Source organism: Thermothielavioides terrestris, chromosome 2 (assembly GCF_000226115.1).
Source record: "Thermothielavioides terrestris NRRL 8126 chromosome 2, complete sequence".
Lineage (NCBI taxonomy): Eukaryota > Fungi > Ascomycota > Sordariomycetes > Sordariales > Chaetomiaceae > Thermothielavioides > Thermothielavioides terrestris.
The window spans coordinates 8,806,915-8,822,741 of record NC_016458.1 but is presented as its reverse complement, the minus strand read 5'-3'; the positions used below and the strand labels follow the sequence as shown (position 1 = coordinate 8,822,741).

Below are 15,827 nucleotides of genomic sequence, written 5' to 3'. Positions count from 1 at the left end.
GTATAGTATACCCTAATGCCGATTGGAGGGACTCCCTATAGGATCGTATATAGCTTTAGTACAACGTAGTTGGGCTACCTCTAGGTGGTTGCTAGTATATATAAGGCTACGCTAGTCTATAATCTAGAGAATAAGACCTAGGTGCCCCCTATCGATCTATACTTTAACCGCTAGGTAGCGTATACTAAGTAGAGGCTCTAGAAAACTAGGTTTATATAGCTCCTATATAATATCTATATAAAGGTAGCGTTAAGGTTAAAGAAGTAGCGCTATATATATTATACCCTAATAGTAGAGCTAGCTATAAGGGAGTCTTCTATAGAGTAGAGGCAACTATAGGCTAAGGACTAGCTCCTTATATACTGCTTAGCAATAGTAGTAGAGGCGTAGGGCGAAAGCGACAAGGACGACGATTAGAGACCCTAGGAGCTATAGCTATACGTCGATATAGACGTAGCTACAATAGAGGAGTAGAAGGTATATAGAGAGCTATAGATATATTATATAAACGTTAGGAGGATAGAGAGGGTATACTATAGAGAAGTAGTAGACCTATATACCTTAGAGCCCTTCGCCTAAATGCTATAAGTATATAAAGATCTTAATAAAGTATAAAGCTCCCTTCTTATATAGATATAAACTAAAGCTATTAGCCTTAGGTAGTTCCTATTCTAGAAGAAGGTACTAGATATATCTAGACTATTTTATCGCTATAGCGAGGTACCTAAGACCGTTGCCTACTTTACAATATACTATAGAGACTCTATAGTTACTATAGGAAGGCTTTATATCTAAGATCAATATATACTATTTACACTACTTAGAAGTAGAAGAGGCGCCTAGAGGCTTATAAGATAGCTAATGTATACTAGGCGTCTATAGGAGTACTAGCTAGCACTTAAGTTAAACGTCGAGGGCGAAGTAGGATATAGGGGATCGGCGGAAAGCTCTATAAGTATATAGTAGAAGCGTAGTAGCTAGGACAACGTAGTAGAGGAGCCTTAGGCGGCTAGCTATAAGAACTAGGGCGTAGACAAGAGGCGTAATAGGAAGAGGAAGAGGCGTAGGAAGGTTGGCCTCTAGCCGCTCCCCCTAAGTATATAGCGTACCTAGCAGCTACGGCACTTACACTAAGAGCGTATCGTATACGTAAATAGCGTACAATAGGCTGTATAGGCTGCTATATCTCCGTCGCTACTAGGCCGGAAAGGTAAGTTCTAGCGAATTGGAGAGAAGGAACTAGGGAGGCCTACCCTACATAGTAGGAACGTAGCGTAGGCGTTGCGTATAAGTGGTGTATATAAAGGTAGAGGGACCACTTGCCCTTAGTGGCGAGGCGCTAAGTACCTCTTCGGTATAAGATTAATAATAATAATAATAATAATAATATATCGCTAGATAGGCAATAGTCTTAGGCACTTTATTATAGCGGTAAAATAGTATAGGTATATTTAGTATACCTTTCTAGAATAGGAACTGCTTTAGGCTAATAGCTCCTATATATACTTATATAAGGAGAGAGCTCTATACTTTACTAAAGTCTTTATATATCTATAGTATTTAAACGAAGGGCTCTAGGCTATATAGGTCGGCTATTTCTCTATAATGTACCTTCTCTAGCTTCCTAGCATTTATATAGTATATCTATAGCTTTCTATATACTTTCTATTCCTCTATTATAATTACGTCTATATTAGTATAAAGCTAGGGCTTTTAAAGCCTTTATTCGTTATCTTTACTATTTTTACTCTATGCCTCTTCTACTATTGTAAAGCAGTATAAAAGGAGCTATTCCTTAGCCTATATCTACCTCTATTCTATAGAAGAGCCTTTTATAGCTAGCTTTATCCTTAGGGTATAATATATATAGCGTCTCCTCTTTAGCTTCGACACTACTTTTATATATATATTGTATAGGAGCTATATAAGCCCTATCTTTTAAAGCCTTTATTTAGTATATACTACTTAGTAGTTGAGGTATAGGTTAATAGGAGGTACCTAGGTTTTACTCTTAAAGTTATAGACTAGTATAGCTTTATATATACTAGCGACTATTTAAAAGTAGCTCGACTACATTGCGCTAAAGCTATATATAATCCTATATAGGGTCCTTTCAACCGATATTAGGGTATACTATATCGTTGCTCTATATAAGAGGATACTTCTAATAACTTTTATATAGATCTCTTAAACTTATATAATATATACTTTATACGTCTTCGTTGTAAGCTTTATAAAGGTAAACTTCTATATAACTATCTTCGCCTTTATTGTCTTCTTATATACTTTGAAAGAGAGCTTGTAATCTAGCTATATACCTAGGAACTTTGCTGATTCTACTAGGGCGAGCCCTAGTTGGCCTTTACCTAAGATGTTAACGACCTTTATATATAGCTACTATACCCTTATAAAGTGGATAAGCTCGCTCTTTATAGGTTTAAACTATATACTCCGTTCTACTACCTATTTCTTATATTTAGCAAACCCCTTTTCTAATATATAGTAGTACACTAATGTGTCCTATCTAAATGTAAAGAGGTTAGTGTTATCTATATACTCGACTATTAGGAGCCTAGTATATACCTTAAGGGCGTAAAATAGGAGAGTGATAAAAAGGATAAATAGCGTTAGCGATAGTGGTAAGCTTTATAGTGTACTTTGCTATAGAGCTATAGGCTTAGCTATAATCCTATTGAACTATAGGTATACTATACGACCTTCGAAGTAGCTCTTTAGAAGTATAATCAGCTTCCTCTCGAAGCCTAGTTCCTAGAGCGTGTATAGTAGCTAGATCTAGTCGACTTGGTCAAAGGCGCCTTTCAAGTCCAGTTGCAATAGCGAAGCGTAGGCGCTACGCGCCTACGCCGTCTTTATCGCATCAGTCACTACTCGGATTGCTACCTCTATAGACCTATGCTGCTAGAAGCCCATCTGCATCTCTAGGAGCAGCTTGTGCGTATCTTATTATATAAAAGACCTTTGACTTAGGTATATAAAATAGAAAGTTCTTTAAAGTTAAGGATATTACCTTGTTCTTACTTAAATTACTAAACCTTTATAAATAGTACTACTATTGAATTAGCTAGTATATTATAGGTAACTTATAGGGCTATAGCTTATCTAATTACTATATTATACTATATAATAATCGATTTAATTATCTTAATAAGATTGTTACTTTGTAACTAATTAACCTATTTAGTAGTCAATAGCTAGATTTCCTTAAGAGCAATTAGTTCATTATCTTAAAGGAAATAGGTAATAATAATATACTTATTTTTAAGCTTTATATAGCATTCAATTAAATCTATCTCCTATTCTTTAGCTAAATGCTTAATCTAGCTAATTTAATCGAAAAACTTAGGAATAGGGTTTATAAATTCGTATTCTTTGATTAAGTCGGTGGTTATTTAGGCTTAAGAGCTAAACGGAGTTAAATCGCTAATCTTCGATTAGATTTAGGTATCTCAGTTACCTCCTATATTGAACTTATAGAGGTCTACTAGATCAATCTTCTAGATGTTCTAGCCTTATTTAGTAGGCCTAGGAGTATAACCTATATTCTCTGTCTTATAAGCCATTGTTAAAATTATACCTCTTTCGGGACTTCTTTTGTCGATCGATATAGTTTAATCGCTTTAATAGGATAATTATACTACTTACTACTAGCTAGTTAAAGGTTGCTTCGCTATTAGTAACCTATTATACATTTAATAGTTTTATCCTTAGTACTAATCGGTTCCTAGCCAACCTATTGTACTATACTGTCGATAAGTCGAAGGTTCTATCAGAGATTCGAGTTCCCTAGCTAACTAAGCTAGTCCTATTAGAAAAGACTATATTAGATATTATATCGCCTTTATAAGCCTATAGTAGTAAGACTTAAAGTAATATTATAGCAAAGTAAAATAAGTACTAGATAACTTATAGCTAAATTGATCCTCGATTAACGAAGACTTTAAGTTTAAGGAGAGAAAGGAAAACTATCAATATATAGGTAGAAAATCTATACTTAAATACCTTAGGTTATATATATAGACAATTTATAGTAGGGCTACAATTTATAATAGGGCTATAAATGTCTATACACTATAGGGTAAGATGCGATTCGCCTTATTAGTGCGTTTTTCTTTATCGGTAAGTCAACCCCTCTTTCCCAATCTGGAAGTTGACTCGAATTCTGCAAATCCACCAACTTGGGAAGTTACATAGGTGTATAGTCACGTGATAGGTCCGTGCACAAGTTATATGACAGTGGTTAGCGTGCTATACCGTCATAGATAATCTATCTAAATAGTATAAAGAAGGTGCAAATCGCTAATAATCTAATACGCTAGTCTACTATATAAGAGAGGAGGTTATGCTTAGTATAGAGAACTATAGTATAGGCTAGCCTAGTGTAAAGCTAGAGCTTTAATAGGAAAGTCTATTTCTAGTAATTAAAGTATTATAATGTATAGTGATACTATAGCTCTTAGCTAGTATATAGATTCTTAGTACCTTCTATATTTTATAAATACAACTATATAAAGGAGGCGATAGAATACTAGGGTACGAAGAGGTAGAGTAGGATATATAAACATATTATAATAAAGTTATTATATATATAGATTTTAGCTAGAACGTCGTTAAATAGAAATTTAAGACTATCCTTAATTATAATAAGTTTAATAATAGCTAATAGTATTACCTAGTCGACTAGGAGGACTACAACCTAACCTAGTAGCCTATTTTAGATCTATATAGCTATAACAATATTATCTAGGAGTTCTACAATATATACTTAAAGCTCTTACGTCCTCTAGCCTAAGTTACTTAGCAGTATAGATAGGTATATAAAGAAGCGGTTTAACATTAAGATCGCTATCAATTCGGCTATATAGTATAATAACTAAGGTAGAGCGCTTAGTTCGTAGAGCAATAGCTAGATTAAAGTAATTTTAGTACTCACTATCGTCTTTCGATAGTTTTTTTATAAACAAAGACAATTTAGCTACTAGCGATTTTACGCTTAACAGCGCTCACTTACTAGCTTTGCTATCGCCTATTGCTTATCACTAAAGAGACTAAACGCCTAGAAAATATAGTAGGCAACGCTAAGAACAGTAGCTTAGTATAGCCTAGCCTAAAGATAGCTTTAGCCATGGCTATAAGCAAGTATTTAAACGTCAAGGTGACTAACAACAACAACGAAGTCTTCTTCAAAATTAAGCGTAGCACTAAGCTAGAGAAGCTTATAACAGCCTTCTACGAGCGGCAAGGCAAGACGCTTCTGTCAGTCAAGTTCTCCTTTAAGGGCTAGCGCCCTAGGAGAAGGGGGCCTATTTTGAAGGAGGGGTAGTGTTATAGGATATCCTATAACGTAGTTAGCTATATATAGATAAAATAGTGTATATACACTAGTCTAGATATACACTAGTGCACGGTTGTAGGCTAGCGTAGATATCCTCTGCGCTCTATAGCTATCTCCCACTTCCCTTCCTTACGCAACTATATAAGTTAATACTACACTATAAAGTTGCATCACTATCGCACCTATGATATATACCTAGATAATATAGCTATGAGCTATTGAGTTTTTATTATAGTATAATATATTGCTATATTGCTATTAGATATACTTAAGCTATATATCTACTTATTAAAAAAACATCTTTCCTACTACCTTATATATAGAATCTTTACCTATCTAGAGGGAGATAACATTTCTTTTAGTGATATCTCGCACGCCTAGTCCTAGGTGTAGCGGGGTGGGTTAGTTGCAAAGGTTTTGCACTACTTTAGTAGATAGGTGGGTTTAATCTTTTATACGTTATAGAAAAAGGTAAGCGCTCGATTATAGAAAAAGTAGGTAATTATAGCACTGCTAAGAAAAGCAATTTAAATAGCCGAGCGTAGCCTGCGAGAGCAAGCTGCTAACCTCTATTAATTTTGTTTAATTGTCAAACTAAGTATATATTGCAAGCATTCGAGCTCACTTTCGCCTGCTGCTTAGAATAACAATGTAACTTTTGGAAGGAGAGATCAATGTTCGTTCTCCTCCTAGAGGATATATTCCAGTCTATAAAACTGTCTCTAACCAAGACGATAGGCGCCATGACCATTTTGGCCGCCTTTCATAGTGCACGCTATGGTAGTTATCGCTGAGGCATCTGATTACAAACTAGTCTGTTGTTTACATACATGAGCTGGTACCCGGAGATGTTGGGGCCTTTTCTAGGTCTCTCGCAGCTTTGTGATAGCGCTGGAACATTGGGGAAGGGATGGGATACTTTCCAGCGCGCTGCAGCCCTCCTGGCTCCTGATGCTGCCGTGCCAAGGACACGAAGCCCCGGTCTCGGACAGCACGCCGCGCATCGCCCTTGCGGCGGTCTCAGGAAGAGGCATATCCAGCTAGCTACGCGCCTGATTACGCCCCTTGTGTTGCGCAACCGGTTGGTATCTCCGCAAATTTGCATGAGGGAGAGGGGAAGCGTTGAGACACAGGGTAAAGATAAGGTTGGCCGGAGCATGGGGCTGAGGATTCCTGCAACCTGGCATTGGCGGTCCACCCGCCAACGGGCCGATCCCGGTGCGCCGACATCGCCTCGTCCGAAAATTGTGCAACAGCGGTGCAACACAGCAACAACACGGCCCTCCCAACAAGGGGGAACGTTACCACAGCAAGGAACCCTCGGAAGGGGGGTGGAGGGGAGGGAATTTCCCAGTCATAAAGCCCAACTTTTCCCGGCTCCATCCCTGACGGGATTTGATGTCCGATGTTTTAAGGGATCAGGGTAGCCCACCTAATGCTGGAAACACAAGGCATCCATGCTTTTTGGGCGAAGACTTCGAAAAATCGGTAGACCGGCGCCCGTCGTCATCGCGTCGGGGCTGACTCGATGGTGATGGGTTGAAGAACTATCGCAGGTGGTTCAGTTTTCCTCGCCCGCAGCAGATCTCACAAGGGGACCGGGATTTGCGCGATGGCACCACCCCTGCAACCGATGGCGCGATCCCGCACAGTTCAAACAGCATGCTCAGGAAGCGGTTTCTTCACATTGTCGGGCGGGTCCAGGAGCATTGCAGAGCATCCCGTGAGATTCGCGATTCGCTCACGCCATGTCACCAGGATCCGACGTTCGCTGCTGTGCTCTCGAGTGCTCCGCGAGTCCGGACTTATAACATGTTTCCTCGTCGGCACTCTTCCGGTCCCATACAGGAACCCCCAAAGCATCCTTGAATCGCCGAGCGAAACCACCGGTGAGGCCAAGAGGACGTAGCAGACAACAGCAACGCGCCGATTCGCTCGACAGCTCCCCCTCCCCTCCTCCTCTCTTTCGGCTGGCCGCGCTCCTCCGTTGCCCCGTTCACACACGGCAGGCTAGATACCCGTCATGTCGACCATGCAAAGTCCGGTGATTGTAGTCGAGGCACAAGCCCAGTCCTCCCAGTACCTGGATGAAAAGGAGTCGGCGGTGATCTCCACGGCCGAGGCTGTGGCTCCCGCACAGCAGGCGGGCCAGAACAGATACCTCGTTGTGTCACCATACCATGAGCCCGAGCATCTCCTCGATCTCGAAACGCTCGACGGAGAGAACCGGCTCCTAGCGCTCGCGTTGACGAAGATGAAGTGCTTGCGGGAGGACTATGCCACCGCACCGTACATCGAGTCGTTCAACTGGGACGAGATCATCGAGACCCTTCAGGCGCTCGCCCGAGAGCTCAACTATAAGTGGAAGAAAACTGCATTCTTTGTGGTCGTGTTCCGCTCCCGCATTCCACCGACAACAGTGTATGCCGAGCTGGGCACGCTGGACAAGGCTGCCCACGCAGAGGCCACGGCAAGCGGCGGCTTCCTCAAGTAAAACCCGGCCTCTCCCCTCCCGCCCATGAAGCCAGACGCAGGCTGCTGACACTTGTCACAGGTATTGGTTTGGAACACCCGACGCCGAAGGCCGGAACTTGGCGACATGTATTTGGAGATCCCAGGAAGATGCGAAGAAAGGAGGCATTGGTCCAGCTCACCGGAAGGCCGCGGGGGCAGCAAGGTCTCTGTACTCCTTTTGGAAGATTGACCGTCTCAAACTGACGATTGAGGACGACGTCAAGGGCTGGACCATCACCGATTGGGAGGAATGAGAAATTAGCGACTTGCCCGTCGACGTAGCCTTTGGGTTGGACGACGGTGGGGTGTGTTGTGACAAGGGGTCTTTGTTTGCTTTTCGGGCAGCGGCAGCGGCAGCAGCATTAGCGATATCGATAGAAGGCGGGCGTGATAGTGCCTAAAACAGTGGCAAGTTGAAACGGCGTTTCTGCAAAATGCAAGATCAAGGACGAGGGAAAAAAACTGGTTGAAGTTGAAAAGCACGCGATCGTCCGGGGTGGACGTCCATTTAAAGCAATCGAGTGAGTCTACCCTCCCAGTTCGTTCACATGAGCCTCGACGTGGGGGAAGCGTGGGATGTCGCAGTTCAGCATCAAATCATCGGCACGCTTGGGATTTCGTGATTGTCAATGCGTTCCCCTCCCCTCCTTCCCCAGGCAGATTCTCGGATGCCTTCTCTTTGCCAACATTAATGCGAACAATTGGTGCATAGGGCAGAGAAATGAAGCGGCTGACTCGATAAGTTGTGGCAGAAGACCTCCGGAGAATTTGCATTTCCGTTGCCCCCAACTGATTTGGGTCACGTTGGATGTGCTATGCTGAGTTCGGGCTGAGGGTGAAGAGCACATGGTTTCGTACCCCACAGCCCCGCTACGCCACACATCCCAACCAGCCACATTTTGACTGTCTTTTGAATTTTTTTTGGCGGTCATCCAGGGCTCCCCCGCTGGCGTCTGGCCTTTCAAGCCACTTTCCGGCCCTGCTTGCCCACAAACTCAAGCAAGTTTTCCAGAGCACTGTAAAAGTCGCAAGCAGCCGCAACGATCGGACCCGAATCACAGCCAGGGCAAAACTTTCGAACCACCATATTTCAACAAGACTGCGCAGTCAGCCGAAGCCATGGTTGACGCGCAGAAGGACGCGCCGTTTAAATCGGCGCAGGTCGAGTCGCTCGTATGTTGGCCATCCCAAAGGAGATTCAATTGCCCCGCCATGCTGACCGTGGCGGTAGGTGGTGATGAGGATTGTGAAGCACTGCTCGTCGAGCTTCCCTACTACCGCCACAGGGTCACTTGTGGGCATGGATAACAATGGAGTACTTGAGGTCACAAATGCCTTCCCGTTTCCGACAATCGATGGCTCGAGCGCAGATGGCCACCAGACGGATGCGTCGAGCCTCGCGGCGGCAGCACCGCGTGCGAAGGCCAATGTCGCCTATCAGAACGAAATGATCAGGCACCTGAAGGAGGTCAACGTCGATGCCAACAACGTGGGCTGGTACACGAGTGCCACCATGGGCAACTTCATCAACCTCAGCTTCATCGAGAACCAATACCACTACCAGCGCGACAACGACAAAACCGTGGCGCTCGTCCACGACGTAGCGAGAAGCTCCCAGGGTGCGCTGAGCTTGCGTGCCTTTCGGCTGTCGGCGGAGTTCATGGCGGCCTATAAGGAGGGGAAGTTCACAACGGAAAGGTCAGCTCAGTCACGCGCAAACCACGCGCGCCGCCCTCCGGTCCACCCCTGCCTCTTCAGCTTTCGCTATTTGCCTCGCCCTGGCACTGACACACACCGCGAACAGTCTCCAGAAGTCCAAGTTGTCCTTCAGGGATATCATTGTCGAGGTTCCCGTCATTGTCCACAACTCGCACCTCCTTACTTCGTTCCTCCACCAAATTTCCGCGCCGCCAGAATCGCCGGAGATTCCTCTCCCGGCTTCTCTCGACGACATCCGCCGCGACCCAGTCAAGTTACCCGCACACCCATCGTTCGACACTCTGGACGTCTCGATCGACCCTTTTCTCGAGAAGACGTGTGATCTGCTGCTCGACAGCATCGAGACCCACTATGCCGATCTCAACAACCATCAGTATTACCAGCGGCAGTTGGCGCGCGAACAATTCAAGATCTCACAGTGGCAGGCGAAGCGGAAGGCGGAGAACGCTGCACGCTTGGCAGCTAAGCAGCAGCCCCTGCCCGAAGACGAGTGGCAGAGGCTGTTCAAACTGCCGCAGGAGCCCAGCCGGCTTGAGGGCATGCTCAACGCTCGGCAAGTCGAGCAGTACAGCAAGCAGGTGGACAGTTTCACGGCGACAATTACCTCTAAGATGTTCGCCGTGAGGGGGAACCTGCTGCCTGAGTGAGGTGCCTACCCCAATGTGCGTGGCGGAGAGGCGGGGTGCAGGTTGGTCGGTTAACGGGTGGGCTTATCTCGACTGCATGAGGTTTGGCGTTTCGGGGTCATAGGCTTATTGCTTAGCTTACGTCGGTTTCCAAGCCAGCCATGAATGCCACTTCGTGCGTTGGCGTGGGTCTTTCTGTACACCATGGAACGGAACTGGCGAAACTCGGGTAAATCTACACGACTGTGAACCATGTCCCTGAGACGATAGCAGCAAGTGGTTATGAGAAGAACCGCACACGGGTGTCGTCAGGGGCCCTGAGCTGATTTCCACGCCGCCCATAGGGTCATTCGAAGTCGTGGTGTTCGTCATGGCTCCCGGCTCCCTGGCGGGCGACCTGAGCATGCCAATCAGGCCGTGGGCCTGTGCATTCGGGGGTGCCGGAGTCCAATTGACAAAGGTGCTCCGATTGCCGAAACACGCACCCTTGAGGGCGGACACACCATTTGACCGCCGATGCAAGCTCAGAGGGGCCGTGGTGGGGCACGGCAGTCCTGGAGTGGATTCGTTGAACATCTTCTCCGGATCATCCAGCAGTTTTCGTTGGCCCATGCATAGGTAGGTAGTGATGGTTCTCACCGACCCTTCGTTCCCCTTTTCTCCCCCCTCGCCGTGCTGTGCCTCTCTGACTGTGTGCTCCACGCAGCCTGACTTCGGTCTCCGGTTCGCGGTCGCCGATTGATCTGCCGGAGGGGCTGGGACTCAACTACATACACTGTATGGGGGCAAAGCCGACGTCTCTTTTGAGATTGATACACAGAACGGATCCGTACATAGTTGACCGTCGCATGCAATGCGTTTGCCGAGTAGTGTGCCAAAAGCCCCTTCGTGCCTTGCCCTGTCCGACTTTCTTCTGAGCCACAGCTGTGGCAGCCTTGCTCGGCGATCTGCCGTCTGGCAGCCACCACGGAGCCTAGCATGGACCCACATTTTAACCCAGCAGCCCCTCCTCCTCACCCCGCCAACTCCTGCCCCTCGTTTAAAAAGTAAGCATCGGCCCCGCCCACGTCCGATAATTTTCAGTCTCCTCTCTCCCCTCTCTCCCCTTCTTCTGCTCGATCTCTCCATTGCCCCTCCCCTTTGACCCCAACCGTGCCCAGGCAGTACCTCCTCTTCCACGCCAGCATGTCTGCTCCCGCCCACAAGTTCAAGGTCGCCGACCTGTCCCTCGCTGCCTTCGGGCGCAAGGAGATTGAGCTGGCGGAGAATGAGATGCCTGGCCTCATGGCAACGCGCAAGAAGTATGCCGCCGACCAGCCGCTCAAGGGCGCCCGCATCGCCGGCTGCCTGCACATGACGATCCAGACGGCGGTTCTGATCGAGACGCTCGTTGCGCTCGGCGCCGAGGTCACATGGTCGTCGTGCAACATCTTCAGCACCCAAGACCACGCTGCCGCTGCTATCGCCGCGGCCGGCATCCCGGTCTTCGCCTGGAAGGGCGAGACGGAGGAGGAGTACAACTGGTGCCTGGAGCAGCAGCTTGTCGCCTTCAAGGACGGCAAGAAGCTCAACCTCATCCTGGACGACGGCGGCGATCTGACCCACTTGGTGCACACCAAGTACCCGGAGATGCTCAAGGACTGCTACGGCGTGTCCGAGGAGACGACCACCGGCGTCCACCACCTGTACCGCATGCTCAAGAAGGGCGAGCTCCTGGTGCCCGCCATCAATGTCAATGACTCGGTCACCAAGTCCAAGTTTGACAACCTCTACGGCTGCCGAGAGTCGCTGATTGACGGCATCAAGCGTGCCACGGACGTCATGATTGCCGGCAAGATCGCCGTCGTCGCCGGCTTTGGCGATGTCGGCAAGGGCTGCGCCATGGCGCTGCGGGGTATGGGAGCCCGTGTGCTGGTCACCGAGATCGATCCCATCAACGCCCTGCAGGCCGCCATGGCTGGCTACGAGGTGACCACCATGGACAAGGCCAGCAAGGTCGGTCAGATCTTCGTCACCACCACCGGCTGCCGTGATATCCTGGTGGCCAGGCACTTCGAGGCGATGCCCAACGACGCCATTGTTTGCAGTACGTTGATCAACCAATCCCAATCCCACCCTGCTCCTATTATTTTGCATTCTGACTCGACCTCGCAGATATTGGCCACTTCGATGTCGAGATTGACGTCGCGTGGCTCAAGGCCAACGCCCAGTCTGTCCAGAACATCAAGCCTCAAGTTGACCGCTTCCTGATGAAGAACGGCCGTCACATCATCCTGCTGGCCGAGGGCCGCCTCGTCAACCTCGGCTGTGCCACTGGCCACAGCTCCTTTGTCATGTCGTGCAGCTTCACCAATCAGGTGCTTGCGCAGATCATGCTCTACAAGAACAACGACGAGGCGTTTGCTCAGAAGTATGTGGAGTTCGCCAAGACCGGCAAGCTCGAGAAGAAGGTCTACGTTCTGCCCAAGATCCTGGACGAGGAGGTTGCCCGCCTTCACCTGGCCCACGTCAACGCCGAGCTTTCCACTCTGACCCCTGTCCAGGCCGAGTATCTCGGCCTGGACGTCGAGGGCCCGTACAAGAGCGACCAGTATGTTCAAAATCCCGCCTGTTTCCGCAGGACTACTGCTGACGGCCTACAGCTACCGCTACTAATCCTGTGTATCTTGTCTCTTCGACCTCGCCGCGAATGTCGGCGGCGAAGGAACGGTTTACGATAGATCTTTCAACAATCCTGGAGCTGGGGACAGATCTTGGCGGCATGTCTGGAGTTGTCTTTTTTCGGAGCCTTTTCTTTTCTTTTTCAACACTCACGACTTGCATGGTACATCGGGTTTAGGCAGGGTATAAAAGGCAAGGCGGGGTCTGGTACACATTTTCAACAAAAGTACGGCGTTGGCTTTCTGCTCATGATATCCCACCTACATCCACTGGAAGGCGTTTAACAGAAGAGCTTGTCATGTTACTGCGCCGTGGCGCGTGTATCTAGAGGCGGCAAGCGGGGGTAGATGATGGCCCCGTCAACCGGGGCCGAGGGGATACAGGAACAATTGGAAGCAAGGACTTGTTCGTCCGTGGATACGGACGTGGCATGCTGAGCGCAAACCTCCCTAGCCGACGACCATGGGGTGTTTGACAGGGAATCTTGTTGCAGTGCCTTATCCTCCTCCATGCCCTCCGGTGAATCGGTGTGCCGGATACCGCCCACAACTTGATCGGCGAAGGCACAGCCAATCGCCGCCCGCGGCCCACCGCCCTAAGCACCCAGCAACTGGGCGGCCTACCAACGTGGAGTAGCAATGCCAGCTCACGACGCCGGCGTCCCCTTCTGCAGTAGTAGGGTCACCCCTACGGATTACTGCATTCACTGTGCTCCAATTTCTGCTTTTCCGGGAACTGATTGAAGTGGAGCGTTATCTGCCCCACGACCGCCTGCCGTTACGCACTCCGCATGCCGAGTGCTTGCAATATACCTCTTGAATGTTCTGAGCAGGCCGTCATCCATCCCCACAGACAAGCCCACCTTTTTTGTTGTCTCTCCCTGCTTGAACACGACGTGACCTCGGCCGACGTCTCCTGTCTAACTCCCTTCACCCCTTCACCATTGCAACCCCCTGTCGCCCGCTGTCTGCCGGGGAATCCCAATCGCAGCCCTAGCATAACTGGTTAGCTCGCAAGTTGTGCGGAGTGAAGACTGGCCGGCCAGCCAGCCGACGCTCCCCAGCGCGCTGCTTGATCTCACTCGCTCTTCAACCAGCAAGGAGGCTGGCCGCTGTTCGACCTGTGTATTTCCCAAAGGTCTCGCCATGTCTTGCAGCGCCGGAGAGCGGCCCAAGGTGCTCTTACTGGGCCTCATTGAGCAGTAAGTGCCGCCTCCCCGCTCCTGTCAGGCTGTGGCCCCAGAATACGAGCAACGTGGGGCGGGAAACAGAGACGCGGAAGGACCAAGGATGAGGATCGATCGGGGCTTGGGTTCGGGTGGAAGAAGCGGGTTGTTAGCGAGGACGGCGTGGGACTTTGCAGTACTTCCCTTCGTTCTGCCATCCGGGGAGCTGGGCCGGGTCACCGATGCCTTCCACGAGCGAGCCCGTCCGCGGGTCTCCTCACAAGAGGGGCTCTGGCAACCATCAACACATCAACACTCTTCCCTGTGCCAAAGAACTGACTTGATGGACCAGTGCCCATGCAGCTTGGGCCTCTGTCGAGGAGATCGCGGACGTCCTGACGCCTCGGTCAACCAACCGGGCCGATTTCCTGGAAGAGGCGGCCTCCGGGGCTTTCGACGGCTGCATCGCGGCATACCGCACGTTTGACAGCTTCAATGTGACTGGCAAGATTGACGGCGAGCTTCTCGAGGCACTGCCGCGCTCGCTCCGCTTCATCTGCCACAACGGCGCCGGTTATGACCAGGTGGACATCCAGGCTTGTACCGCGCACGGGATCCGCGTGTCCAACACGCCCACCGCGGTCGATGATGCCACTGCGGATACCGCCATCTTCCTCCTTCTCGGCGCCATTCGGAACCTGGCTGTCGGTATGGCATCCCTGCGGGAGGGCAACTGGCGTGGAGTGAGTGCTCCCGCACTCGGACACGATCCGCAGGGCAAGATCCTCGGCATTCTCGGAATGGGCGGGATTGGACGCAATATGGCGAAGAAGGCGCTGGCGTTCGGTATGAAGATCCGATATCACAACCGCACGCGCCTGGACCAGAGTGTGGAGGAGGAGCTCGGGGCAGAATACGTCAGCTTCGACGAGTTGCTGGCTGAAAGCGACGTCTTGAGCTTGAACCTCCCGCTGAATGTAAGACGCCTCTCTCTCTCTCTGTCTCTCACACACTCTCTCTTCCCTTTTCCATCGCCACCCCATTGACACCATGAACCACCAGCAAAGCACGCGGCACATCATCTCCAGGAGAGAGTTTGCCAAGATGAAGAAGGGCATCGTTATCGTCAACACGGCACGAGGAGCGATTATAGACGAGGCCGCCCTGGTTGAGGCGCTTGACTCAGGCCATGTGAGCTCAGCAGGTCTCGACGTCTACGAGAACGAGCCGTCCATTCACCCGGGTTTACTTGCGAATCCTCGCATCCTGCTCGTCCCACACATGGGCACCTGGACCGTGGAAACGGAGAGGAAGATGGAAGAGTGGTATGTACATGAAACTACACCCCTTGACCCCAGCACCAACCCCGTCGGCTTATGCTGCTTGTTTTGTCACCCCTTGGTGAAATTGATCGAGTTGGTCTAACACCGGGGGTCAGGGCCATCAGCAACGTCCGCATGGCTATCGAAGAAGGACGGCTCCGCAGTATTGTCCCGGAGCAACGGCAAATGTGATGTGAAGATCGACGCGCACCCAAGGACGAGTCGAACCGGGCGCGCCACACGATTTTCGCTCGTGTCGCTGGGCCCCCCCGCGGCTCTCTACTGACCGGGACTGTCTGCCCAAGGCTCGTTGTAGGCTTCCTCGATGTCGCGAAAGGAGGAGAAGGAGTACTGTTATCTATGCTCTTCCCCCCCAGGCGCAAACACGACACCTTGAGGCGTCGCTCTTCTCCAGACGCGACATTGGCGTCAACTTGGTTCCTTGTAGCAACCGAGGCAACGCTGTT

At 49.2% G+C, this 15,827-nt stretch overlaps 5 protein-coding genes across 5 annotated transcripts; all 5 read left to right on the top strand.

Annotated features, from left to right (window-relative positions):
• Positions 1–5,134: 5,134 nt before the first annotated feature.
• THITE_2048117 (uncharacterized protein) lies at positions 5,135–5,302 on the top strand (the record flags this gene model as incomplete). Its single annotated transcript, XM_003653527.1, has 1 exon — positions 5,135–5,302. A coding segment is annotated over one exon (168 nt), but the record flags the coding sequence as incomplete, so codon positions are not given.
• Positions 5,303–7,078: 1,776 nt separating this feature from the next.
• On the top strand, positions 7,079–8,282 carry THITE_2116117 (uncharacterized protein). The gene is made up of 2 exons (XM_003653526.1): positions 7,079–7,843; positions 7,908–8,282. The coding sequence occupies exons 1-2, from the start codon at positions 7,377–7,379 to the stop codon at positions 8,119–8,121; spliced, it is 681 nt and encodes a 226-aa protein (XP_003653574.1). The 5' UTR covers positions 7,079–7,376; the 3' UTR covers positions 8,122–8,282.
• Positions 8,283–8,897: 615 nt separating this feature from the next.
• Positions 8,898–10,549, top strand: THITE_2095844 (uncharacterized protein). The gene is made up of 3 exons (XM_003653525.1): positions 8,898–9,040; positions 9,099–9,565; positions 9,672–10,549. Exons 1-3 carry the CDS (start codon positions 8,987–8,989, stop codon positions 10,231–10,233), a joined length of 1,083 nt encoding a protein of 360 aa, XP_003653573.1. The 5' UTR covers positions 8,898–8,986; the 3' UTR covers positions 10,234–10,549.
• Positions 10,550–10,676: 127 nt separating this feature from the next.
• Positions 10,677–13,185, top strand: THITE_2116112 (uncharacterized protein). The gene is made up of 4 exons (XM_003653524.1): positions 10,677–10,830; positions 10,919–12,298; positions 12,367–12,802; positions 12,855–13,185. The coding sequence occupies exons 2-4, from the start codon at positions 11,398–11,400 to the stop codon at positions 12,865–12,867; spliced, it is 1,350 nt and encodes a 449-aa protein (XP_003653572.1). The 5' UTR covers positions 10,677–10,830; positions 10,919–11,397; the 3' UTR covers positions 12,868–13,185.
• Positions 13,186–13,440: 255 nt separating this feature from the next.
• THITE_2116109 (uncharacterized protein) lies at positions 13,441–15,635 on the top strand. Its single transcript, XM_003653523.1, has 4 exons — positions 13,441–14,074; positions 14,391–15,015; positions 15,101–15,363; positions 15,477–15,635. The coding sequence occupies exons 1-4, from the start codon at positions 14,019–14,021 to the stop codon at positions 15,550–15,552; spliced, it is 1,020 nt and encodes a 339-aa protein (XP_003653571.1). The 5' UTR covers positions 13,441–14,018; the 3' UTR covers positions 15,553–15,635.
• Positions 15,636–15,827: the final 192 nt, after the last annotated feature.